Consider the following 26774-nt stretch of genomic DNA (forward strand, 5'->3'; position numbering starts at 1 on the left):
TACTTCTTGGATACTGTGGGAGAAAGATATAGGTTGTGGTAAAATACTGATAGTCTGCTGTTTGCAGCAATGAAGTTAATGCTAACAAACTTTGCAAGATACATTCTAGACTAACTTGTGCAGTCCCCGAAATAGAAAACTAACCAGTTTCTCAAACCCAAGTTTTCTTATGTAAGTTAGGCATTCCTAGTTTCTTGTCATGCTTCCCTCAGATGCCACTCCAGCAGCAACTTTATGACAAGGGATGCTTCATGGGTAGGATGTGGCCATGCAGCTCAGCAACAGAATTACAGGAACTGCTTTGGGGAGCAATGTTCTAAGGGCAAAGGAAGGTAGGGTCATGTCTTGATGGTCATGATCTCTTGTGTTGCATTTGTAGGGGTTATTTTGGTGGCAGTGCTAGTGAAGAAAAGAATTTACATTATAGCAGAGTGGTTCTGCTTTGAGAAGTTTAGATTTATGTACTTTCAATGGTACAACATAGCAAGGCTGGTTAGGATCCTCCATGTATCATACTAAAAAAAAGTAAGTTGTGAGGGAGCCAATTACTGGTATTTAGTCATGTTTATTCTGTTAGTGATGAGAAAGTTTGCTTCTTAACTTAGCTAAACTCTAGTTCTTACAGCACTGTTTTGATAAAAAAAGAAAAACTTGCATACAAGCATACATACAGTGAGTGCAATCTTTTTCCTCCTACTGTTGACTTTAGCATGAGCGGTACCTGACTGCTGTTCAGAGTACATTAAAATCTTTGAAGAGCAGTCAGGAGTATTTGTGTTGTGAAAGTCTCTTTCTAGTAGTAGGCTATCACCATTACTCAACAGTGTTTAGCTAGTACGTGCAGGGGAGAGCTACCCCTAAAACTTTTAAAACTATTTGAAAAACTGTGAACAAGGGATTGTGATCATAAATACTGCTTTATTCTGATGTAACTAGGAGTTGGCAACACTAAACTGTACTCCAGTGCTCTGGCCTGGTTTCCCTTCCTGTGCCAGCAAACTGATTGTCTTATTTTCAGTGGCTGACCCTGGGAAGGAAGCAGTCTGAGAACTTGGGCTGCATGAGGACAAACATGGAATCATAGCTTTACCCTCCCATCCACCAAATTCAGCTGTTTGATGGGCATCTTGTCTCAGCAGTTGTTGAGTTCTGATCAAGTGGACATTTCCATTTCAGCACTGGGCAGGGGCCTGAGCAGTGCTGAGTAACATGGAGAGAGGACAAGCTTCACAGAGCTTGCACCAGGCTGCACCAGGCAGTTGCCAGCTTCAACCATTGGACCACATCGACTGCTCCAACACTACACAAAAATGAGCTCTTCCCAAAGACAGAAAGTGAAGAGCCTGTCCCGGTTGTCTATACAGCTACCACTAAAAGCAAATGAGGCTTAGCTCGCCTCCTAAGATAGTAGCATTACTGATGACCATCACCGCAGGGCTGCTGGTACCGGCCAACCGCTCTTCCACTACAAGGGCCAGACCTCGCCGCAGCGGCCATGTAACCAGGCTCCCCTCCCGCCCACCCTGGATCACTCTAGATGCCGAGGCCAATCCCAGCGAGCTGTGCCGCGGCCCTAAGGCGGGCGGGAAATCCCCAGGACCGCAGGACGGTGAGGTAGCCGGCGATGGGCGACGAGCGCCACCCGACCCAGACCTCCCGCCTCCCGCAGGTGCGAGGGAACAAAAGGCGGCGGCTCCGGAATTCCGCTCAGCCCCCAGCACTGCCGCAACGAGTCCCGGGTGGCGGGCAGGGATCTCTCTTCGGCAAGCACTCCTAAAGTAGTTCCTCTTTGTTCACCAGCGGCAAAGGTTCGATTCACCTGTGTCCCTCCGCTGCGCCGCTCTTGCTCCCGCCCCCTGGCCCCGGAGCCGCCTGTCGGCGCAGGCGGGGTCCGCCGGGGCGGGGCCGAGGCCCTTTGTGCTCCCAGAATGCACCAGCTTCTCCTCCGCGGGAAACAAAAATGGCGAGGGGTTACGGTGGAGCCGGGCTGTCTGTGAAGCGGGTCTGACCCCTCCCCCACCCTCTATTCCCCTGCTGCGCCGCGGGGCCCGTGCCCGGGGGGGTCCCGCTGGGCACCGAGGGCCCGGCCGCACCGGGACGCCGGGGGAGGCTCCTGAGCTGGCTGATTTCCCTGTATGAGGCGGTTGGCACCACTGGAGAGACCGAATGAGGTGAGGGTTTGGGGGGGGGGGGGGACATGGGGGGCGGGCCGGGCTGCGGCGGCGGGGGGGGGGAGGTTGAGGGGCGGAGGGAGGGGCGGTCGGGCGCGGGGCTGGACGGGGTGTGCGGGGCAGGCGCGTCCCGCAGCTCGGGCCGCCGGTGCCGCATCCTCCCTCCTCTTTCCCCTGAGGCGGCCGCGCCACCCGTCGGGGAGGGGGTGCGAGGGGCCCCGCTCCGGCGCGGGGGGCCCCGGAGGCCTTTGGGGGAGGCGGGGGAAGCTCCCTCCGAGGCAGACGCTGGGAAGCGAGGAAGGGGTCAGCGGTGCTCTCCAGTGACCAAAACAAAGGGAGCGGAGGCAGGCCGGCCATCGAACGGGGCCGCGGAGGTGCTGCAGCGGTGAGGCGGCAGTCGGGCTTGCGGCTGCTGTGTTTTCATCTGCTCGTGTAAGGGTATTGTCCGAGTAGGCTGCATTTGCTCGAGTGCGCAGAGCGCAGCACAAAAGAGGTTGTGGTCTTCCCTGGTAACTTTGTTTTTGGTTTCTTTTTTTTTCTTTTTTTTTTTTTTTTTTTTTTTGTTTGTTTGTTTGTTTGCAACGCCTCACCTCGTAGTATCTGTCAAGAAGGAGAATTTGAATGTGCTTGGACGCTCACGTTTTTAGTTCATACGGCAACTTGCTGGCTGGAAGGATGTGCAGCAGCGCCTTTTCTTTGGTATTTGAGTTCTGTAGGAAGAATGGGTTGATACTTTTGTTAGTCAAGGGAACAATATGGGACTGTGTTGGAGGCTCTGGACGGTGATACCAGTGTTGAAATCCTGGGAATTAGCATCCTCCCATGAAGTATCTGGGTACTGTTTAAAGGAAGGGCACTGAGTAATTATTGAAAGGGCCTGCCAGGAGAACAGTGTAGCATTATGCATGTTTCTTGAATTTCTGATAGGCTGTGCTCATGACTTTTAAAAGGCCATAGTAGTGGATAATAGCATGATTTTCTTCTGACTTAGTGTAAGGGAAAGTGATCAATGCTTTATACCTAAACAGTCAAAAGGAAGGGATAATAACAAAACAGTTCCCATGGATTTTTTTTCTTTTTTTTCTGTAATCAGGTTGGTAAAAGTTAGTATGTTAATGTTTGTCCCGAATTTACAATTAATTTGAAAGCATTTGAGGTTAAAAGAAAAAAAGCTTAGTTCTTACAGTACTGCAATACAGGTTAATAGATTTGTAGCATTTTAGTGGAAGGAGAAGAAAGGAAAAGAAAGATTGAAAAAATGAAAGAAGGTGTATGATAAAGCAGTAAAGTGAGAAGGATCTTTGTGAAGAACTACAAGCTGGTTAAGTGTGGATATGTACTGAGTATAATGTAGCAATGTTACAGTTAACTTTTTCAAATATAGATTTGTGGCTTCTCAACAACTTATCTTTTCTACTCTGGGAGGAATTTTAAATCAGATTTAGGTTGCTTCTCAAAAGTTGGCTTAAAATGGCTAGTTACCATTAAATGGCTGAGGTTTTTGTTTGTTTCAAATGGATGGAAGAGATGCACTGGTAGTTAGTATCAAGGTTGATACAGTTCATTTGTCTTTCCCTGCAGTAGAAGATCAGGTGAAATAGTAGTAACAAGTAAGCAGCAGTAACAAGTGAATTGCATTTTGTTTGCTGGTAGAGAGTGGTCTTCTGTATTCCCTGGAGATAGATGTGAATGAAAATAGTAATAATTGTTTTGAGGCATATTTTGTGCTCCTCATGCAGTTTGTGGAGAGAAGAAATGTGTGCCTAGAAGTGAACGTAAATCTCATAGTTTGTGCATCTGACAGTACTTGGTATGTGACTGACCTATGAAGAGTTGTTTTCACCTTCTTTACAGGCCTTCCTTGCAGGAAATGAAGGGGAAGTGTGTCTTTGGGTAAAACACACCACGAGAAGAATTATAAAACCACAGGCATAACTGGGCAGGGTGATACCTGTTAGTGAAAACACTAAAACAAGTTGAATTTACATTTTGAACAATCTAGATTTGAAGCTGATGGTTTCTTCCTAGAAGGTAGAATATCGATGGAGGAATGAAATCAAGAGGCTTTATTTTCTTTAGTAGGAAGAAGGCTAATGACAAGAGTATTCCTGATGAGTCTTGAACATAATGAATTCACTAAATATCTTGGAGAATAATACTTATGCTTTAGATTGATTTATTTTTGGTTTCTTTCTGTGGAGTGCTGATGAACATTGCTGTTCTTGTAGACTAGCCTTAAAGAAAAATTTATCTTCATGGGCTTTTGATCATTTTTGGAATCCTTTTCCTCCCTGCCCCTTCCAAATGCCTCCCAGAGAAATTCATCATGTTGTAGTTTCTTAGCTTTCTCACTGTTTGAGTGCATGCTCATATTACAGTCCTTTAGGTATGTTGCTGGGCATATTGTATTTGGGTACTGTAGAAATCCAATAGGCAGTTGCTGTGCTCAACGAGGTGCTAAATTTAAAATCAGGGGAAGATCTGATATGAAGAGGCATGTTATGACCTATTGTCATTGTTCTCTCCCAGCTCCTGTCTCTGCTTCTTCCCTTTGTGTACAAACACATGGTCGGTTCCAAATAAATGGCTCCTATAGTACAAGACTGCCCTGCTCCTCTGTGTACTAAATTGTAAGGAAATATGTGGTTCTGTAATGATCTTTTAAAAAAAGACCATCGGTCTTGGAGGCCCTCCCCTGAACCCATCTAGTTTGAGGTCTTTTATGCACTGGGAGAACCAAAACACACTATTCTAGATGCCATCTGAACAGTTCTGCGTAGAGGGCAATAATGATTTTCCCTCAGCCTTCTGTCTAAACTTACCTATAATGAGTAACAGATCCATAGATCTAACTGCTAATCAGGTGAATGGGCTGCAGGGACTCGCTCAGTTCTTATTACCTCTTCTTTTTTTTTTTGAAGTAGAACTTATCACTTTTGTCAGATAATATGACAGATATACTATGAAAAGCATAGAGCTACTTAACAAAACCACATTATTGAAAAAATGTTCTATGATTACCATAGATTGCATTGAAGTGTCTAGACAGACAGAAGAATAGAGAGCAAAAATGCTAGCCAAAATGTGAGTCTTTTTCAAAGGATTAAAAAGAAACAAAAATGAACAGCAGCTCTATTGGGATAGTAGTGTATTACATGAAAATCACATGATTGTGATGGGTGGTATTATGGTTGACTGGGTAGATCAGAGAAGTAAGCAAGTTACAATTTTTCATCTTGCTGACAAGGAGCAGCTTATACAGGGATTGTCATGAGATCAGTGATAGAGCAGAGTTTTTCTGCCTTAAATGATTCTTCAACTTCTATCCGTGGTGTATTTTTAAGCATTGTTTGCTTGTGTGACCTGTGAATTGGGCTGCTGCACATGTTTAAACAAAAGTGAACTTGACTTATTCAGGCTTGACGACCTTTTGTATTAAAAATGGCAGGATCTGTGGAGAAAGGGAGAGAGGAGTGGGTCTCAACTTATCTTGACTTCAGAAAGGGTGAAGGAAGTGGCTGACAGGAACCTCATGAAATGCATCAGAGACTAAAGCAAAGCTCTGCATCTGAAGGAAGAACCCCAGGCTAAAATTGGCTGGGGATCTGACAGATGAAAAACAGCATGAGCCAGCAGTGTGTCCTGTGAGCAAAGGCAAGTGGTATCTAGGGCTGTATTTACATGAACAGAACCAGAAGGTTGAGGGGAAATTATTATTTCCCTCTACACAGAACTGTTCAGATAGCATTTAGAATGTGTTTTGGTTCTCCCAGTGCATGAAAGACCTCAAAATAGATGAGTTTGGTGGAGGGCCTCCAAGACAGAGGACTGGAGCACTCGCCCTATGAGGCGAAGTTAAGAGAACCTGATTCATTCAGCTTGGAGAAGAAGACTTCAGGGAGGCTGAAGATCAGCCTTCCAGTTCCTACAGGAAGATTAACAAGATGGAATTAGTCTTGTCACAATATTGTATGGCAGCAGGACAAGAGATAAGACGTGTTGAAATAAGAGAGATTCTGGTGTGTGTGTGTGTGTGTGTGTGTGTGTGTGTGTGTGTGTGTGTGTGTGTGTGTAGGGGGAAGGAATTTTTGCTGTTGTTTTCCCCCCCCTCCCCTACAAGGACAGTTCATCTCCAGGAACAGGGTCCCTGGGTGGTTGTGTGGCCTCCACCAGTGCTTTTCAAGAGCTGACTGAATAAAAGCACCTGATCTGGCCTCATGGCTCATGCTACACTGAGCAGGACCAGAGAACTTCTGAGATCCCCTCTAACCTGAATTATTCTATTATCCTAAACAATTGTAGAAATTTAAAACAATTTTGAAAATGTGTTTCTTATCCCCTAATCATTACTCTTGGCTTTTCTAGACTGAGGGATGCCTAGGTCAGAAGCCCTTTATGCTTCTTTTGTACAGTTGATGATGTGGTTTAGGCTTTTGATTGGACCAGAATACAAATTAGTGTAGAGATAAGGACTCAAAGTGTGTATTCATGTAGATGTTCTATGACATGGCATGTTGGAAGCTCGATAACATTTGGCTATGTTAAGTACTGTAAAATGATAGACTGTGGTCTAGATTTGTACTGGATTCTCTGCTTGTAAGAAATTCATGCCAATTTACTATTACAATAGCCTGGTCAGGTATAATTAGAGTAGTGACTGTTGCAACATAGTTGCTGTTGTTAAAAGCAAAGTGAACTTTTGTGTTTTGTAATTTTTAATTTTATTTTTTTTAGTCGGGCTGATGCTGACAGGTAGGGTCTGGGTTGAGGGAGAGAAGTATCCTGGAAAGTCTGCTTTTCTTCTTGGCCTAGCAGCAAGTTTTTATTTGGGGGAGAAGAGGTATGGTTGACATTGTGAACAGATAATATTTAGCATGAGATCTTATAAATGGTAGAGAAAATGAAAGGAAGACACAGGCTGGAAGTTCTGTTCAAAGCAGGGCTTAGGCTTGGTTATGCAGTGCTGAGTAAGCCAGCTAAGATTGGCTCTTGGAAAAGATTAATTTCCCTTTTCTACTGTCCTCTGGCTGTGAGTGGTTGCTGCTTGCCTAGTCAGCAGACCTGTCTGTGAGGTGCTTTATTTGTTCAAAATATCAGAACATTAATCTATATAGTAAGGAAAAGAAAATGGAACGGAAAGCTTATGAAAAAATTACCCTGTCGTTCCGGAGTTGGTGAGAGAGGAGCAAGCTGCTATATTGGAAATACCTTTATGAAACTGCCCTCAGTTTTGTGTGTTCTGAGCCCTTGCTAGAACTTACTGCCCCCATCCCTTGTGTGATGTTAGCTGTCTTGTTTTAAGGAGAGCAAACCAGACTGTTAGTATTTTACAACCCTTTCTCATAATCGTTTTCTTTAAAGTTTAAGTGTAGTTTGTCACACTTTCAGAACTTAAACTGATTATATCTAGTTATCATAAGTTCTTTCACTGGATCTTCCTCTCCTGTGTGATACCACATCTTCCAGTTCTGAGAAAAAGACTAAACCTATGTGAATTATCTTAGTGGAATGCTCTGTGTGTGATTTATAGTCTTACTTTTGTTCTTCTCAATCTGCTGGGCTCCCTGAACTCATTTTTCCTGCAGCGTGATTTGTATTTACTGAGAATAAATGAATTATCTGCAGGTCCCACTTTTATGAGCTATTTCAGCGAATTAAAATTTTTTGTTTATATGTTTTGGGCACTTAATTTGCTATCTTTAAATAGGTTTCCAAAAGCTGGCTGTACTCAACACCTTAGCTATCTTCTGTTACTGTTGCAGTATTCCGGATTCATGTAGCCCTTCTGGAAGAAATTTCCTGAAGTGGCATGGGTTGTCAGTGAAACTGTCAGTTTTTCAGTCAGGCAGTGCCAGTGAAAATAAATGAGTGAACTGAGATGGCTGGAAAAAAACAACTTGTCAGGGGAGTTTCTTAATGGGAGTTAAGAAACTCCTGCTTCACAGGAATTGTTAGACCTGAAGTAGTACAGGAGTATCAATGACCTTAACCTGGCTGTGCTGCTGAGGAAAAAGATATTTGAAAATGAGGGAGAGTGCTTTGTCCTTTTAGTCCTTTAGCTTCTTCAGATCTTTTTCTCCAACTTTACTACTTCTTCCTTCTGTAGGATTGGTGTGGAGATACAGGAGTCAGAGGCACCTGATGAACAGTGGTATCTTTAACCTCGTATGAAAAGGTTAGAAAGCATTACAAACAAGTCAAAACTAAAATCTTGATTTTGAGAAATAAAATGCTATGCATAGCAAGTTCTGGTTCAGAAACTGGACTAATTTAGGTAGATTAACTTCAGCGGGAGTTTACCATTCCCTGATGACAAAATATGACAACTATCTCGTGCTGCTGCAACATATTTTGAAGTATTTTCTGTACTTCATGAGATCAACTCAAGATATGGTGAAAGTGTTCTTCTACTTTGAAGTGTATTTAAACATGTAGACATGTTTTATTGACTTGCCCTACCGACTTAGGGAAGATTGTATGGGTGCATTGAATACTCGCTTTGCATTTTAAATTCTTGAGTAAGAATGCAGCCAAAACATTCATTATTGAGTAAAGGATGCAAAGCTAAGGTAGGTGAGACATGCTGTGTGAAACAGTGTTGTTTAGCTGTGCAAGCTAAATGAGAAAGTAATTTTTTCTATCAAACTAGTTTTTCTGAAACATAAAACATCTGTTGGATATTTTGCAATGAGAAACTTGAGAAACTTGTTGGAGATAAGATGGTGGGGAAATTGTTACTTAAACATTACTAACTTTGTTGGTAACTATAAATGGTATGGTAGGAAAGTGGTATGGAACTAGCTTTAGGGGAGGCTTGAAAGTTTCTGGAAAATGTGGAACCTTTCATTTCAAAATTGGTAAGCCAAATGTTAACCTCATTATGTATTTTCATGTAACTTCCATAGAAATTTTAATTGTTGGTGTGACTTTTTGTCAGCCTGCTATGGCAGAGACCTGTGGTAAGACAGGTGAGAAAGTTACTAGTGTTTAAGGCATGTATTCTTAATGCTGGTCTGCAATGAATTTCTTGTGATTTCTTGTGCAGTGTTTCCAGAAGGCATTTCAGAGATACTTGCTTCAAGCAACTTATTGCTTGCTAATTGATGTCAACTTGTTAAAACAGTAGCTCTTCCCACCTAATCTCTGTCAAAAACAATGAGGCAATGTTTCCCTGAAGAGGAACTTCTTATCCATGTGGAAAGCAACTGTTAAGATAGCTCCATGTGTCAGCCCATTGTGATAACTAACTCTATTTTCAGTCCATGTGTTAGATAAACCATAAACTGCCACAGCAGGAGCTACTTCATGAGCTGTTTAGTTGTCACTTCAGTAGTGCTATCTCCCACAAAGAGAGCAATGTGGACAATGGATAAGTGTCTGCTTTATTGGCTCAGACTTCTGCTGTGTGTCAAGATCCTTCAGTGTGTGAAGCAGCTATTGTGAATTTAGGCTGAGTTTAATGCATAGACTCACTTAAGCGTTTTGTGCTGGAAAATGATGCACAGAACATTTTCATTTTGATTTGGAGTTATGGGACAAACTTCTGTAAGTCAAAAAATGCCACATGTTTTTAAAGACTTCACGTATGAAACTTTAAAAAAATAGTTGCTTTTTTAAAATGGAAATCTGTACCAGATTATGTATAAACTTATTTACTGTGTATTTTTGCTTATTCAGTACAATATTTTTTGCACACTAGACAAGAAGAGCCAGCATTCCTGCCTTTAACTTCTTTCTCTAGTTTTTTTAATCAAATCAGATAACAAGCTGGAAAGAACATCTATGAACTTCTGAAAGAGCAGTCCTGTCAAAACAATTGTTAAACTGTTTCAAGGACCACTAGTGAATTTGCCTTAAGTGCTTTGGATTATGCATGACAATTTATTGACCCATTTAATGTGCTATATCAATGTCATAGATGTAATTTAAAGTATCCAAATGCTTTAATACTTTGTATTGATGAATCCTTTACAAGAAGAGAATTACTGTCTGGAGACCAGGTTGTACCAGGTTACACCTGTTTCTAGGGTGATCTGCTCAAGCCTTGCCCAGCCTTTGAACTCTCCTTGCTTTGTGCTAAGTGGATGTGTGTGTAGTCAGAAAAGTTTGGTGAACTGGTGGAGGCAAAAACTTTTTTTTTTCCTCTTGACTTTGACTTCAGACTTGTTTATTTATGAGCCTGTCTGGTACTTGGCTGCATAAAAGGTTGTACAGGTACTTAGAATTTTGAGTTTTATGTGTGAAGAAAGATAGTGAGATTTTGTTTTTACCTCACTTGTCTTTTTTTGTCTCTGATTCTAACAGAGAGGAAAACTTACTTTACATTGGAAGCTAGTGTAGTTATAATTGATTTGGGACCTTTTTATCTTCCTCAGATATTTGATTGGCTGATACTTTGTATAAGTAATCCCATGTTGAATGTTTTTCGTGCATTCTTTGGTGCTTCTTGTGACTGTATGAAGAGCTTCTGAACTGAGAAGCTTGTGTCTCCCAATTTTAGTTGATTTTGTAGAAGCTTTTTGTTTGTATAAACTTATCTCTTTCAGATTTTGTAGGCTCTTGGACTAGCAGAGGTACTGCTACTAAGGGTGCATAAAGTCTGAAGAAACATGACCACTTTTTTAGTTACCTTAAGTTCTGGAGTTAACTGAGTTCTAGCTGTGAATCATTAATTTCAAATATATGGTTTCTTACTCCAGGCTAATTTTGATTACCTTTTCTTTTGCTTCCCTTTCTGTAGAGACTCTACAGCGGTGGGTAATTCACTGGTCCATAAGCGGTCTCCTTTACGTCGAAGCCATAAGACCTCAGCATCTCTAACCAAGCTGTCGTTACGTGATGGACAGAAAGCCAAAAAGCCACTGTGTAAATTTGAAGAAGGTCAGGATGTCCTAGCTAGATGGTCAGATGGCTTGTTTTATCTTGGAACTATCAAAAAGGTAAACAGTTTTCTAACTTAGTCTTAAATGTTGGTTAAATGTTATGGTATTATTGTCTGAGTATTAAATACATTCTTCTGTTCAGTCCATTTACTCATGACTTCCATGGAACTTTTTTTGTTTTTCAGATAAACAAACTGAAACAGAACTGCTTCATTATATTTGAAGACAGTTCCAAATCCTGGGTTCTCTGGAAGGACATACAAACAGGCAAGAACTTCAATGAAGTAGTCATTGTTTGGTATTTTAATTGTTTAGATTACTATATCTGTTCAAATAAGTTACTATGTTATGTTATTGTATCCCAAGGTGTGATATAGTTGAATATGACCTAGGATCAAGAATGAGGCAAATTGAAAAAACAAAAAACTTTTCAAGTAACTCTTCATCTTTGCAGTTACTGTTTGTTTGTTTTGTGTGTTTTTTATGGTTTTTTATTTTCACATAACTATGTGTAGGGAGGAAAGAACACTTCTAAAAATAATCACATTAGACTTTATTGGGATAGGGATAGAGTATAATACTCTGTCTTGAAGGGAACTGCAAGTCCTTATTCACATCAAATTTATGTCCTGTTGTTTTCAGTTGAAACAACATGATGTGGAAAGAAACTAAAGACTGGTAAAGCCTAGGTTTGGATGGAGTTTTCACATTTAAAAGTAACACCATAACTGTTGCACATAATAAACCATTACAGATCTTGAAATATTCATATGACAAAGATAGGTGTAATTGTCAAGTGAGACATCTATTGTATGGTAGATTTGATTTTTCAAAATATTTGAGGAATAGCTACTATTTTGGTAATTGAATGCTAATGAAGCATGGGCTGATTTCTAGAAATCAGCTCCAATTTCCTCATCATGGAATAACATAGTTGTGATGTTTAAACTAAACACTTTGTCTAACAGGAGAAACCTTGTTTTCATAGTATAAAAAAAATCAACTGCTTTACTTCTGGGAAGCTGTTCTGCTTCTGGATAGCACTAGTTTATGATCCCTAATTAATTTGTTGTAACTATCAAACTTCAGTGCATGAGTATGACAACATGTAGATTAATTTGTATTTCAATCCAGGCTTTACATTGATACGTGGTATACTTGGAGCAAGATGTAGTTGTTCTTTCCAGTTTGCAAGCTAACATTTTTTTTCCTTTTGTTACTGTTTGCCTTTGTATGCTTGCAGATATATATAGGAAGTAGTAACATTTCCCAACAGTGTTGGAGTTCCTAAATGTACTAAATCACCTTGGGCAGATCTGTCAAAAAGATACAAAACTTATCTATGGGTTGTCCAGATAGGATTTATCTATACATATTTTTTAGCCTGCATTCATATTCTTTATTCAGTTATTTAATTTTTATTGTTGATACTAAGGAACCCTGGACTGCATAGTAAATAGGCAATATAAAGCCTATATATATCTGATAGCCAATGGTAAGTGATGTATATTCTTCTAAAACACTGTCAAAGTCTGAATTTATTTTTGTGAGGAAGTTAGGCTCTGTAACTATGTTTCTACAATGCATGGATCTGTAACTGAAACTATGAAAAAAGCTGTATACATAGTAATTCTTCCAGTTGTAGATGTAATCTGAAAAACATCACACTTTCATCTTTGTCTAGGAGCCACTGAAAGTGGGGAAATGGTCTGTACAATATGTCAGGAAGAGTATTCAGAAGCACCAAATGAAATGGTTATATGTGATAAATGTGGTCAAGGTAACTGGCTTTTTTTTTCCTCTTTACTGCATTTTAAAAGATGTTTTAATTTGTTTTATGAAGGAGGATATTTGCCTGGCATGACTGACTGCTCAACTGATCTTAAATTTTACAGCCCTTGGTGGCTATTAACAGCTCAATCAATAATGATAATCCATACTAAAGTTGACTAATGCTTGTTCTGTAAGTAAAAGTTTTTTTTCCACAATGAAAATATAAAAGACCATCTGGAATGGGCTACTCTTTGATCAGGTTTTTGGCACTTAATGATGGTTAATGCCTTATTAGAATTAGAATTAGATTAGATTAGAATTATATATAGTTACTTCTATGTAGGCTTCTTTCACTATCTTAACTCTTGGGTTGATATTTTTTTATATAGGTTATCATCAGCTGTGCCACACTCCAAATATTGATTCTAGTGTGATTGATTCAGATGATAAATGGCTCTGTCGACAGTGTGTTTTTGCAACAACAACAAAGGTATGTTTCTAGAAAACATTCATTACTACAATCTGTATTGACTGCATACTTTGCTTTGAATGCTGAAACATTGTAAGTTGAAACAAAACCCATAAAGGAGCATTTTTTCCAATGATTTATATTTCTGTTAGCTTTGAGCCACTTAACACTTTTTATGTGTTAAGAATTAATATTTTATAGGTGACATTTAGCGTTCAAATTTTTCAGACAAATATGCTAGTGTTAAAACAAAAAAGGTGAAAGTGTTTTATGTGATTATAGACCAATTTTTGTAATTTTCAAAATAAAGAACTTGAAATTTTGGAAGTTATTACTGTTTTTTGTAAACTAATGTATTTGTTTTGGTGCAGAGGGGTGGTGCGCTTAAGAAAGGGCCAAATGCCAAAGCACTGCAAGTCATGAAACAAACATTACCATATAATGCAACAGACCTCGAGTGGGATGCAGGTCATAAAACCAATGTCCAGCAGTGTTACTGCTATTGTGGAGGACCTGGAGAGTAAGTAAACAGATAATATATAAGAACTTTTATTCTGTAATGCAGCTGCAGGCCCTGACTCTGTAGACATGTGAACTTATTAGCTTCTGTATCTATTGTGTGGAGATATTAAACTTAATGCAAAGTGGAATTTTGTATTTTATATCTAGTTTTAAAGTGCTGTTTGGGAAATGCATAAAATCAGATCTTTGGTTCATTTCAATTTTGTCATATAACATCACAGCCCATTCTACAATAAACAAGATTATATTTTATTGCATTGCTGCTGTTGAGATGGAGTTGTCATCTTGCAATTCTAGACTCTGTTTCTCACGTTAACTCAGCTTTTTCATTACTCACAAATGTAAATGTATTTAAAGATTAGTTTATTAAATTTTATTGGAATAGAGAGCTGTCTGATTCTACCATAACCTCATATCCTGGATTTCATTATTGGCAGGGAAGATACTTTTTTTCTCTTAGGATGTTACAGTCCTTTGCTAGTTCTTGCTTACAAGAAAAGCAAGAGGTCTTCTTAAACAGGTAGAGATAGATAGTTTGGTGTCTGCATAGATGAGTGAAGGAATAAAACAGAATTGAAAATTTTGAGCCTAGACAAAAAGTCTGGTGTCTCACAAAGTGAAGCTTTTCAGTTTATACTCATGGGACAGAGCTCTGCTTTGAGAATTTTATGGACTTTAACAAACATTGCCTTTGATTTTCCCTGGACCCTTTTCTCAAGGGAGAAGCTGAAAAAGGAAATGAATAAGAATGTGTGAACGATGAGGTTCACGTTGAGAACTCAAGTAGTTAAATCCTCAGAACAAATGTTTGTGACTTAATGTGACTGTGCTGTGCTTTGGAAATAACAAGGAAGCTAATACAGTACGTGAGAAGGAAGTTATGTGGAGTTACTGAACTCTTATTGAAAATTAAAATGTGGTTATCAGAGGAAATTATTTTTTTCATTTAATAACTTAATGCATCCTTTTGCTAGACTTATCTTTCACTATTTTTAGTCACTTTTTTCTACTAATGATTCACTATGGAACTCAGTATTACCAAAGTATCACTACAAATGGCAGTTTTATAAACTGAAAATCTGTTTGGGTCAGAAGATGCCTTCCTGTTTGATTTCAGTTTAATGAAGAACAATTTTCAGTAACCTTTTTATCATATTATATCTTGTTTTTTTGTTTGTTTTGTTTTTTGGTTTTTGTTTTGTTTCTGTCGGTGAAGCTGGTATCTAAAGATGTTGCAGTGCTGCAAATGTAAGCAGTGGTTTCATGAGGCTTGTGTGCAGTGCCTGCAAAAGCCAATGCTTTTTGGTGACAGGTAAGGATTTTAAGCTTTATTGTGGTCTTCATTTAATATGTGGAGGGGATTTCACCTGTAAATTTTTATTAAGACATTTGTAATACAACAGTATTTTGCAAATACGGGGTGAATTTTGTGTAGATTATACAAAACAAAGCGTGTGTTCTGGTGCCAGGAAAATGCAGTTTTTTGTCTCCGTTTAATGAAGAAAGGTTGGGTGATGGGGAGGTAACAAATGTGTAGCCAAATTCAAGCTGTTACTGATTTTACTTCGTGTGGAAACCCATGATACTACAAGTGATGGTTACTGTGAGGCTGGAAACTTAAAAGCAGACAAATTTAGTGGGCCTGTAAGTTAGATAAAAGCTTTCAAATTGACCTTGTGTAGATGACTGTTCTGGGTTCAACAGGCACCATGCTTCAGGGTAGGCTTTTGTTGTGTCTCTGTAGTAGTAGTTCCTGTACTAACAGTATAGGCAGCTGAAGAAAGCTGTTAAGTTAGACTAAACTGTGCATCCTCTGTTCCTGTATGAATAGTTGGGAAAAAGGGAAATGAAAAGACAACTGGTTTGTGCTTTTGAGGAACTTACACCAGTTGGGGCAAGTGAGAAGGGAATCAAGGAATATCTTGTTTGTTACCTGATACACTTGAGGCTGTTGGTTGTGCTGGAATGGTTGTATGAAGGACCCAGGAATGTTAGGATTGCTTGCACTGGTACACAGGTTTCTGCATTTGGAAGAATGGAATGGGGACATTACAGACCAACTTCACTGATTTAGTCACAGGTTTGTGGACTTTCTAAAACTGAGGGAAGTACCTTGTATCTGGCCAGGTAGGTACCAGCACAGATTATGGAAGTTGACAAAGGAACGTGGAAGATGGAGGGACTCTCAAATGTCATGTGGCTGGATTTCTTGTTGGCTTAACTATTTTTTTCATAACTAGGGTGTTAAAACATTGAGAGTGTATGTAAATACACTCACCATCCAGACACGTCTACATATATATATGTATATATTTCTAGGTTTTATACATTCATTTGCTCAGTTTGCAGTTCTGGACCAGAATACCTCAAACGTTTACCCTTGAGATGGTAAGTAGGATTTTGAGAGGGAAAGAAAACCAAAACGTGAGTGTGTGGGGATGTGTGTGTGTGTGTGTGTGTGTGTGTGTGTGTGTGTGTGTGTGTGTGTGTGTGTGTGTGTGTGTGTGTGTTTGAATACATGCTCTGCTTTTCTTTTTTGGTATTTTGATTCTCTTTTCATAAAAAGAAATCCACTTGCCGTCTTAAGTCGTTTCCCGAGTTGTTCATACTGCTTATATGGAGAGGGACAACTTCCCCTTCAAAGTTTATCCTTAAATGCAGAGGTATATTGCAATTGGGTGCTCTTGGAATTTATTTCTGGGATTTTTCAGCAAAGTAGCAAGCAGCCATTCTTTTCTATGGCTGAAGATTGAGATACCTGAGCAAAGTCTTTCTTGCTGACTTAGGATCCTGCTGCTAGATAAGCCAAAGGTAGTGATTCAAAGCAGAATAAATCACTTGAGTAAGAGAAATTACAGGAGACCTAATAATATTCTTCTCTGGAATTGAGTGTTTTAAGTTGTGCTTTGTGTTCCTCTGGCATGACCGTTCTAATATCTTTTCTACTAAGTTATTAAAAAAGCCCCAACCAACCAAAAACAAAACCAAACCAACCAAACAAAACAACTGCAAGAGACTTTTTTAATTTGTTTTTTTATTCAAATATTTCTGAATTCTAGGGTAGATATAGCACATCTATGCCTTTACAACCTAAGTGTTATTCATAAGAAGAAATACTTTGATTCAGAGCTTGAACTCATGGCCTACATTAATGAAAACTGGGATAGATTGCATCCTGGTGAGGTGAGCAATTGAAGTACTTTCTTGTTTTTCCTCAGAGTGATATGTATGTCCTGTAAGTCAGCGACCTATGAACTGTTTTATTCTGTATGTTAGATTGTTTACCTTAAAATTTAGTAATCCCAAATAACAAGATGACTATTCTTTTATATCCTTGCAGAAACAGAAAGCTTTCTAAGTGGTACATGTTTTTCTGAGCTGTAAAATTTCTCAAGTGTTCCATGCAACTATTATTTTATTATCAACATGGCAACTTTTAATTACTTATTCTCAACTGTTTATTCTGTTGCATATATATATTTTCCTTTTCTTTCATTTTAGAATTGTCTCATAGTTCTTTGAAATTTTCATGTGCACAGACCAGAAAATCTAAATGTAGAACTGAATGCAGAATCTATTGCATATGAAGACATCTTCAAAATCTCTAAGCTGTAACACATAACATGGTACACAAACATTTCCTCTTTCCTTTCTCTTCCTAACATGGGCATGATCAGATCATGTCCAGGTGTAAAGATTGGTTTGATCTCTTTCCAGTCTGATTCTGCTACTTGGTTTTAGTTAATTCGTATCTTGGTTGTTTTTACAGCTGTTTGATTTACTGGGCAGTTACTGTAGCACTAAAGCAAATCTATGTCCCCAAGCAAATTGACTTCATCTTTAACTGGGAGCAGCAGGGTAGCTATTTATTTCTGTATGTAAGGTTGGATGCAAAATCTGTCTTAATTCAAATCTGCATATTGCTAGGAGAGTGTGCACTTCCTTCATGTGTTAAAATTATTTAGGGTCTGAAGTTTTATAATTCAGGTGGTGTGCAGTTGGCTTGAAATTTTCATATCATGAGTACATCCTACTATTTTTCAGTAAATTCATACATCTGTAATCCATTTTTACAAGTGGACACAATTTGAAAATCACATTTATGTTCTTAGTTTCAATGGCTATTTGCTTCTCAAATAGTTTAAAAATAGTTTAAAAGACGTGTTTAGACTGAGTGTCAATGGTTTGTGAGACAAGTAAATACTCAAGCATTACTAAAAGCAACAATTACTGTCATGATGAATAGACATCTGGCTTACTTTGGGATGCAATGGCATGTCTTATTGACAAGTTGACAAGTCATATGTCAACTGCCATATGAAGGTGCAAGTTTTAGTATAAAAAAAGGCTGCAGAAAATGTAATTCTTACACCATCTTTTCAAGAAAATGAAATGTTCTCTGTCTTACTGCACAGTTTAACCAATACATAAGCTGTGTTTAAAGTTGACTTTGATTTCTCTTACTACTGAGGGAAATTTAGAAGAAAATTGTTTATTTTACATAATAATTTTCTTTGTATTTTACATGAAATTGACAGAATAGCTGGTAAGAGTAGCAGTGATGTGAATGAGGAGAGTGGGGCTGTGTAGCTACCGTTGGCTTGGAACACATAAGCCATTTTCAATAAGTTAAAAGGCTACAGTCTTCACTGTGCTGTTTTCTCCTCTCTACCCTTTTACTCTGTACACTCAGTCTATGTGAAAAATGCATAATTAAGGGGGAGGAAAAAGAGGGAAAATCTGAAATAAGGAAATTTCTTTAAGTGGTATTTTTAATTCTGTAATCGGTATTTCTATAACTTGAAAGAAACTTTCTTTTAAGTCTAAAGACAGTGGGGGTGGATTTGGAATAAATGCATAAAAACTGTGTTGAGGAAATCTTGAAGACTATTCTGAAAAGATTCTAGCTGCCTCTAAGTTGGGAAAAATTCTGTCTTGGGAAATTTGAGAGAAATGTATTTTATTAGTTTGGTTAATCTGGTTTATTAAATTAATCACAAAAAATATGTACAGTATAATGGTATTAGTGTTTTTGTAATATCCTTAGCCTTCCACTGTTAAAAATGACACTTTTTTTTCTCTAGCTGTTAATTATTGAATTAGAGGAAAAGTTTTAAAACCATAGGTAAGATAGGAATAAATGGTGGAATTATTAGACCTGCTAATTAGTAATTTTTAGCATGTTACTATTTACTATGCAATAAATACAATAGTTATGTGCTGCAGAGTTGTAAGACCTCTGCATAGCAATGGGTAGTTATGAATCTATACAGTAAAGTTGTGTAAAAACAGTTGTTGTTTTATTTAGCTAAAATTGGTTTAATATCTCCCTTAACTTTGGTACTCAGGTAGGCTGACTGTGAATCTTGCCCAAAATTTCAGTAATAGGTTGGTTTTTATGAGTATATTTACTCATTTACTTAGCTGTTAGCACATTTAATTTTTTGAGCATTTTTATCTGTCCTGTTGGTCAGAATTGTATTTTTTAGAAAGTATTAGAAGGTGGGGTTTTTTGAGCTGCAAATGTTGTACAGTCTGCTCTGTAGTAATTATGCTAATAGTGAAACTTATCAACTGTTTGTCAGCTCTGTAATTAAACATAACCTTACTGCCAAGCCAATTGGATATAAGTTCTGGAACCTTTGGCACGGCAACTGGAAATATGGTAGTTTCACTCAAATTTAAAAATTGCTGCCTAAATATCAAAATAAACTTATTTTAAATTCTATTACATAAATGTTATGTTTGCTTCTTTAGAGCCACCACCATATGTATTTTGCTTTACATATTTAATTCATGCATATGCAGCTTTTCAGAGGGAGGCTTCCATGATTTGGTAGCTTAATAGGGACAAGCTATTTCAGGCTTTGATGCAAGAAGGGAGGTTAGATTGGACCTTAGCAAAAAGGGCAAGAAAATGGATTTACTTGTAAATAAATTTTCTGTGCGTCTTCATTTTTTTTTTTTCTAATAGGTTGGATAATACTGGCAGAAATGAGTTAGGGCTTGTAGCAAGGTTCTGGTCAAAATGATCAAAATGGCATGAATTACATGAATGTGAATCATGGAAATATATAGAATAATGATTAATATCCTTTGGGGTTAGGTAGTTTCCACAGCTTATGTACTTCTTAAATGTACTTCACATCCAAATCTGTAGTCACAGTAATTTAAAGGAACTGGAAAGTTTCTATTAATAAAGAATTCAACAGGTTAAATGATTTCTTAATATTCCACAGCTGGCAGATACACCAAAATCTGAAAGATACGAGCATGTACTGGAGGCATTAAATGATTACAAGACCATGTAAGTTGTTGGTACTTTTTGTTATAAATGTTGTTTGCCTTTATAATCTGACGTAGATTACAATCTTTAGTCTCCTTTGTTCAATCTATCTGATGATCACTTTGGCTAACAGTCAAATTTTAAATACTGTTTCTGTTTCAAACTATACTGTTATGCAACTATTTGAGTGGAATCCCTATCATTAGAAAAAAATGGTTTTAAGTTTTAGCCTTTTTCCACTTCACATTCTATATATGAGTGAGGATGGCATTAGGGGAAAGGGGAATCAAATAGCATTATAATGAATATTCTAATTTGCATAATTGTTTGCATGTACACTGTTATTTTAAAAGTTGCTTTCCCTGGGGTCAGAATTTTAACAATTAATTTAAAATCATTTAGGTTTATGTCTGGAAAAGAAATAAAGAAAAAGAAGCATTTGTTTGGCCTGAGAATTCGTGTTCCTCCTGTGCCACCAAATGCTGCTTTAAAGGCTGAGAAAGAACCAGAAGGAACTTCCCATGAGTTCAAAATTAAAGGCAGAAAATCATCTAAACCAATCCCTGATGTGAGGTAAAATAAACCAGTCACTCTAGCAATGTTGTGATGAATCAGAGCTACTTGGCTATACTTTTGGTGCCTACAAAAAAGACCTTTTTATTGTATAATATATATTTTTAAATTACTGTAAAGGTGGACTAGTTGTGAGAACAAGATCTTTGAACAGATTTAATTAGGTTTATATGAGGATCTTTCTTAAAAAAAAAAAAAAGCCCAATCAAACAAAATCTCAACATGAAATTTAGCAAAAAAAACCCATGTCATTTGGGGGAAGCAATCTCCTATGTCTCTGGAGCTCTTTTGCAATAATCTAACTAGAATTCTAAATAGGAAGTATGATGTCAAGCTGTATTAGCAAATGTTGCATCTTTTACTAAGTGTGGTTATATGAATAAACACTATTTAACACTTGTTTGTTCCTTTTCAACATCAGGGAATCAGTAATGTCACTGGGTAGATCTTGTATCTTTATGTTATTCTAGAGGGAAAAATACATAGCCTTGTACCTGACAATTTTGATTTAGCAGAATAACTTTGTTTAGTGCAACATTTTAGCAGTAGACATCTAATTGTATATTAATTACCAAAGGAAAACATGTATTCTGTGAAAATTATCTTCAATAATACAGAACAAAATATAAATTTTCTTCTAGGGAATTAAGTAATGGTATAGAAAGAAAAGGGAAAAAAAAATCAGTAGGTCGTCCACCTGGTCCCTATACAAGAAAAATGATTCACAAAACTCCAGAGTCGTCTCCTCTGGTAAGGTTTTGGATATCTTCCCTCTCCTCCCCCTTCCTCTTTACCTCTAACTGGATTGTAATTATTGTAGAAAACCATAACCAGTTAATCTGAATAATGATATTCCCACATTTACCTTTAAGCTAAATTGATACAGTGACTAAAACTTAATTCAAGTAATTTCTTTTTCTTTCCTTAGGATAATGAGCCAGTTCCAGTGATAGAGAACCCAGCCTTGGAATTACCCTGCACTGTTGGGTAAATTAAAAAAAAAAATCTTCTGTAAAACACTTTATTGTCATGTCATTTACCTGTTTGCTTCTGAAATGTCAGCTCAGTTTTTAATACAAGATTATTTTTGTTGTCTTGCATATCAGGAAATCTGATGGAACCGCACATTCATCCAATACCTCAGATGTGGAATCCACAGGTGCTGCCAGTATGAAAGAAACTACCTCATCTAGCATTTCCAGACATTATAGGTAATTATTCAATTGCTGTATCCACCATAAAGATTAAGATTTGCAATATATTCTCATTTTAATAAAATTTTCTGAAATTAATACAGAAATGATTGGTTCTGCAATACTTTACCCATCATAAACAAAAGCTGCAGGGCTCTCTACAAGAGATCTTGCCAAAGCGTGACATGTAATGTTCCAAGTCTGTTTTTGTGTTTTGTTTCTGTGGGGTTGTTTTGTTTTGTGGGGAGGTTGCTTTGTTGTTATGGTTGGTTTTGGTTTTTGTTTTTAAACCTGAGGTTCTGTTCTGCTTCCAGACTGTTTTCACCTTTTGGTTAACATGAAATCTGATTCAGGTAGTTTCAAAGAATTTGCAAAGAAGAAAGATTCATGAAGATAGATGCTTGTATGAGAGAGACCCAGGCCAGCAACCCAGACTTAGAGAAAGGCAGACACTTGTCTAGTGATCTGTGGTTTAGTTGTTGCCAGTGCTGTTCTGTTGGCTTTGTTGTCTCTCTCTGTTACAGTTTTGGCAGAACAAAGGTAGGAGATAAGGCAAGAGTCTGACTACTGGAGGCAGCTGTAGTATATGCAGAACTGGTGGCAGACTAAATGGAGAAGAACTGAGGGTTATTACAGGGGGCTGTACCACTGGGGATGTGGTTATTCACTGTGATTTGGAATAATGAGCATCTGAGACTCGGAGTAGAGCTGTAAATTGCATTGGGAAATCTAAAGAAATAGGACAAGAGAAAGCTTGTCTTTATTAATTCTGCTTATAAACACATAGGTTGGGTTTTTATGTTCACTAACTACTATTGGTTTTGATATAAAATACATAATTAAATCACATTTACTCAACAAAAATTCAACTCAAATGTTTCCTGAACTTAGTTTTCCTATAAAGGCCCCAAAAGAGCTGATGTGTACCCTGAACTAATTTAAGCAGCTTTTGTTTTTGTAGGTCATTGTATTCATGTTAAGTAGTGAGTATGCCATGATTTTCTACAGTCCATAGAGCATGAAAAATTTCTGGCACAGTCTTAATAAATAAATTATTAACTACAATAAACTTTTCTGCAAATAAATTGTTGAACTTTGCCCACTCAGCAAACATAACTCTCTTTTATTGAGGCACGTGGATTCTCAATCTACTTATTCTGTCTCCTATCTTTCTGGTTCATGCTATCAAGTGCTTTCATAAGTAATTTTTCTGTGCATTACTTCTGCAAATAGTCTGTCTTTGAAACTCATGTTTAACTTCTGAAATTTTTACCTAAGGACTTAATCACTGTTGCGTATTCCTGCCCTTTATTCAATTCTCTTTTTTAATGTTAAAAAAAAAAATGCACTTTTTCTCTTAGTATGTTACACAGGAGTCTTGACCATCAAAGTTTGCATCTTGTATAATTTCGGACTTTATCAAACATGTTTTAGTATGTACAGATTATTGATAATAAGTTTTTACATAAGGATTTATGTCTTGGACACTTTCAATATTTAGATCATGGTTTGTTCTTGGATAATGTCAGCAGCTTCTGTTTTCATTACCAGATATACTGCATGCAAGTTTTGGATACAAATTTTTTGGCCACATACAGTAAATCGTTAGAAAGTCTTAGGTACTGTAAAAAGTAGTGGGATAGAATAGTTTTTTCCAATATTTGCAATACCATATTTCAGCTTAAAGAAATATCTATACATTATTTTTTTAATCCATAGTCTTAATTAAAATCAAATCTGCAACTCTTTTATAGTATAGCATTTGTAATGAAGGCCGACCTGTGTGATAAAGCTGTATTTTTTTTATTTGCATATTTAACCATATTTGGTGCAGTTTTCTCTGAAGTCAGATTTTTCTTTCCTTAAGAATGGGATTAATCTGTATCAAAATAGAACTCTTAACATATCTAGGATAAGTTATTATAATTTAGCTGACGTTTCTGAAATTTTGGTAAACTAGTAAAATTTTTAGTATTATTTTGCAAGTGCCATATTTATAGTAATTTGCCTATAGGCAAGAAGTTAAAATAGAACAGACTTCATAGTATGAATTATGATATATACATGATATATACATGGATATATACATGATGATAAAGCATGCATTTGGATAAGTTCCTTGGAGTTAATGCTGGTTTGTGGTGGTTTTTTTGTTGTTCTACCCCCAACAGCTTATCTGACTCGAGAAAAAGGACTCGTACAGGAAGAACTTGGCCTGCTGCAATACCGCATTTGAGAAGAAGAGGTCGCTTTCCCCGAAAAGCACTCCAGACTCAAAATTCTGAAATTGTAAAAGATGATGAGAGCAAGGAAGATTACCAGTATGATGAACTCAACACAGAGATACTTAACAACTTAGCAGATCAGGAATTGCAGCTCAATCATCTGAAGAACTCAATTACTAGTTATTTTGGTGCAGCAGGTAGAATAGCTTGTGGGGAAAAATACCGTGTTTTGGCTCGTCGGGTGACCCTTGATGGAAAGGTGCAGTATCTGGTGGAGTGGGAAGGAGCAACTGCGTCCTGACTGTAGGACTGAACATTATGTTCACTGCACTGTCATCTGTAAGTACAGTTCATAACGCAGAGCCATGAGAGAAATGTGTCTTTATATGTGTTTCTAAAAAACAAAACAAAGCCAGTTTAGCCTTAACATGTAATTGTTGTCATTACAGCTCTTGTGATAAAGACTTATCTTTTTAAAATCTGATCTGAAACTTAAATTTTTTAAACTGAACGTTGTTAGATTGTTTTAGGTTGGGATATTTTGGGTTACAATTGCTTAAAAATGTGCATGGTGTTTTTTAAAAAAAGACATTTTCTAGAGAACATTCCATGGATTCAGTTATTGTGATTTAGAGAAAATACTATGTAGATAGCACAAATCTTTGAAAAATTTTGGTTTTTCTCACACAAATGTTTGCAGAAATGTATTTCTATTTCAATACTTTCTAGATTTCATAAGTGCAGTGTATATAATGCCTACTGAAGACTGTAAAATACTAAAGTTTTCTTCCAAACAAAGTGTAAAAAAAAAAAAAGAAAAAAAAAATATATTGAGCCTGTAAATTGCTCTGTGACCAGACTTCATTGTCGTCTTAATATATTCTTTGTGCGTGTGTGTGCACGTGTGTGCGTATATACGTACGTATATAGGCCCACACAAACTTGTGCGTGTATATATATGTGTGATTGTGACCTATGCAATACAAATTATGGGACAGGCAGCTTCTGAGGATACATCCCATAATTCTTTTTTCAGGAATAGTTGCCAGTATTTACACAGCAGCATTTCTTCTCAGGCTTATTGGGTGCTGTTGCTTTTTATGTACTAAGGAAAAGTGTCAAACCAGTGCAGCGTGTTCTGGCAATGGGTGCAGTCGGTGGTGGTTGTATGCTGTAGGTAATATATTCCATTATTTTCCATGTGAGTTACCTGTTAAAAATAATGCAGGATCTGAGCATTTTTTGAAAATATTTCTTCTAGAAAAAACAATTTTGAAAGTTAAATTGTGGCACACTGATGGTAAATATTGTGTCGCAGTTATAAATTAAATTGACAAGAGTCACACAATATTCCTACATATCTGTAGAAGTCATTGTTTGATAAACGTAGTACAAACAGAATGTGTTATTGCACAGGGTCAACATGCAGTTTGTTGCCATTTGAAGTAACATTACTGATTTTATTACAACATTACCTCTTTTGTTTTTATAAAATGTACCAAGTTTTAAATTTGTAAGTTTACTTTACTTGTGGTTTTTTTGGTTTTTTTTTGTTTTGTTTTTTGTTTTGTTTTTTAAGGAAAAAAAAACAAAAAACAGTCAAAGTCTCTTGCCAGTATTAGATGTTTTTTCCTTGCCTGCTACTTTTGAGGGAGTTTTAGCCAAAGAGTAAACAGAAGATTATTTTTACTTTGGTGGTTATTTGCTGTACTGCATGAGGTTAGTTTTCTTACATGCTTACAGTTTGCCACCAAAATAAAATGAGGTAGCATTTACAAATGACAGAGGTTCAAAGTGTACTGTCTGAGTTAGTACTTATTTATTCTGTTATTTAATTGTTTGACTTTTTCTGCTCATTTTGAACATCTTGAAATGGTGATTGTTTTTTTTTTTTTTACTGCTTTTTATCCGTCACCTTATAGCCAAAGGAAGCAGACAGAGCTTTTTATCCTGTGCCTGGCTTATGGCTGGCTGGGTAATATTAGCTTTATAAAAATGCTAATTAAAAACTGCCACTTCTGTTTACCTTCACTAAAATGTGTGGTTTTACTCACACCCTCAGCTATTAATTTAATGTTGCCTTGCCTATAGCTGCAATATTTTGATAACACAGCAACTTCAAGTTAATTTTTGAATGTTTATATCTTGGGATAATGCAAAATGTAAAGCCTTTGTAACCTTACTCACACCACCTGTATCTGTCTCTCTTGTTTCACTTTATCTAAGTCCTTTAATTCTAACTGAACACCAGCAGTATTTTTCATAAACTTTCATTTAAAGATGAATATTGGAATGTACTTTGGGAGGGGAGAAATTGTTGACAAACTTAAGCTGTCCATAGACTTAACTATTGTGAATGTCACTGTTTAATTTTATTATGGTGGTTGGCTTGACTCTGATGTTCAGTTTGTATTTTTGGAATTGCTTTTTTCTTAGAATTAAAAGACCAACATTAAATGTGTGTATTTTTTGAGAGAGAAGAATGAGTTTTGACTGTATTCTTGTGAAGTACTTACTTGGTGTCACCATCCCATCCGTTGTTCTTTAGCTTTCCTGTTACTGTCCTGGAGACACTTGCCCTGTACATAGACACTGACCAGTGTTCCAGCTGGGCTTGAGGGATGATTTGTTACAAGGTGTCATGTACTGGAAAATGCTGCATTAGTTTTGAAGATAACAG

General features: G+C 37.4%; 1 protein-coding gene across 3 annotated transcripts; it reads left to right on the forward strand.

Annotated features, from left to right (window-relative positions):
• The first annotated feature begins 1881 nt into the window (after positions 1-1881).
• On the forward strand, positions 1882-25646 carry MTF2 (metal response element binding transcription factor 2). 3 transcript variants are annotated; one of them, XM_071750747.1, is made up of 15 exons: positions 1885-2171; positions 10912-11110; positions 11239-11320; positions 12738-12833; positions 13216-13316; positions 13667-13815; positions 15034-15129; positions 16137-16205; positions 16877-17000; positions 20057-20124; positions 20506-20676; positions 21318-21426; positions 21605-21663; positions 21783-21887; positions 24041-25646. In XM_071750747.1, exons 1-15 carry the CDS (start codon positions 2167-2169, stop codon positions 24393-24395), a joined length of 1788 nt encoding a protein of 595 aa, XP_071606848.1. In that variant the 5' UTR covers positions 1885-2166; the 3' UTR covers positions 24396-25646. The 3 variants fall into 3 exon arrangements, with proteins under 3 accessions (XP_071606849.1, XP_071606848.1, XP_071606850.1); XM_071750748.1 differs by lacking the exon at positions 20506-20676 and having other exon boundaries at positions 1882-2171; XM_071750749.1 differs by lacking the exons at positions 1885-2171; positions 10912-11110 and having other exon boundaries at positions 11256-11351.
• Positions 25647-26774: the final 1128 nt, after the last annotated feature.

The sequence above is a fragment of the Heliangelus exortis genome, chromosome 8 (genome assembly GCF_036169615.1).
Source record: "Heliangelus exortis chromosome 8, bHelExo1.hap1, whole genome shotgun sequence".
NCBI classification, from domain to species: domain Eukaryota; kingdom Metazoa; phylum Chordata; class Aves; order Apodiformes; family Trochilidae; genus Heliangelus; species Heliangelus exortis.

Excerpts from the sequence above, each read along its gene's own strand:
- MTF2 (XM_071750747.1), top strand. Across the intron at positions 11,321-12,737 it reads CTGGAAGGACATACAAACAG|GAGCCACTGAAAGTGGGGAA; the intron begins GCAAGAACTTCA and ends ATCTTTGTCTAG. Across the intron at positions 17,001-20,056 it reads ATAGATTGCATCCTGGTGAG|CTGGCAGATACACCAAAATC; the intron begins GTGAGCAATTGA and ends AATATTCCACAG.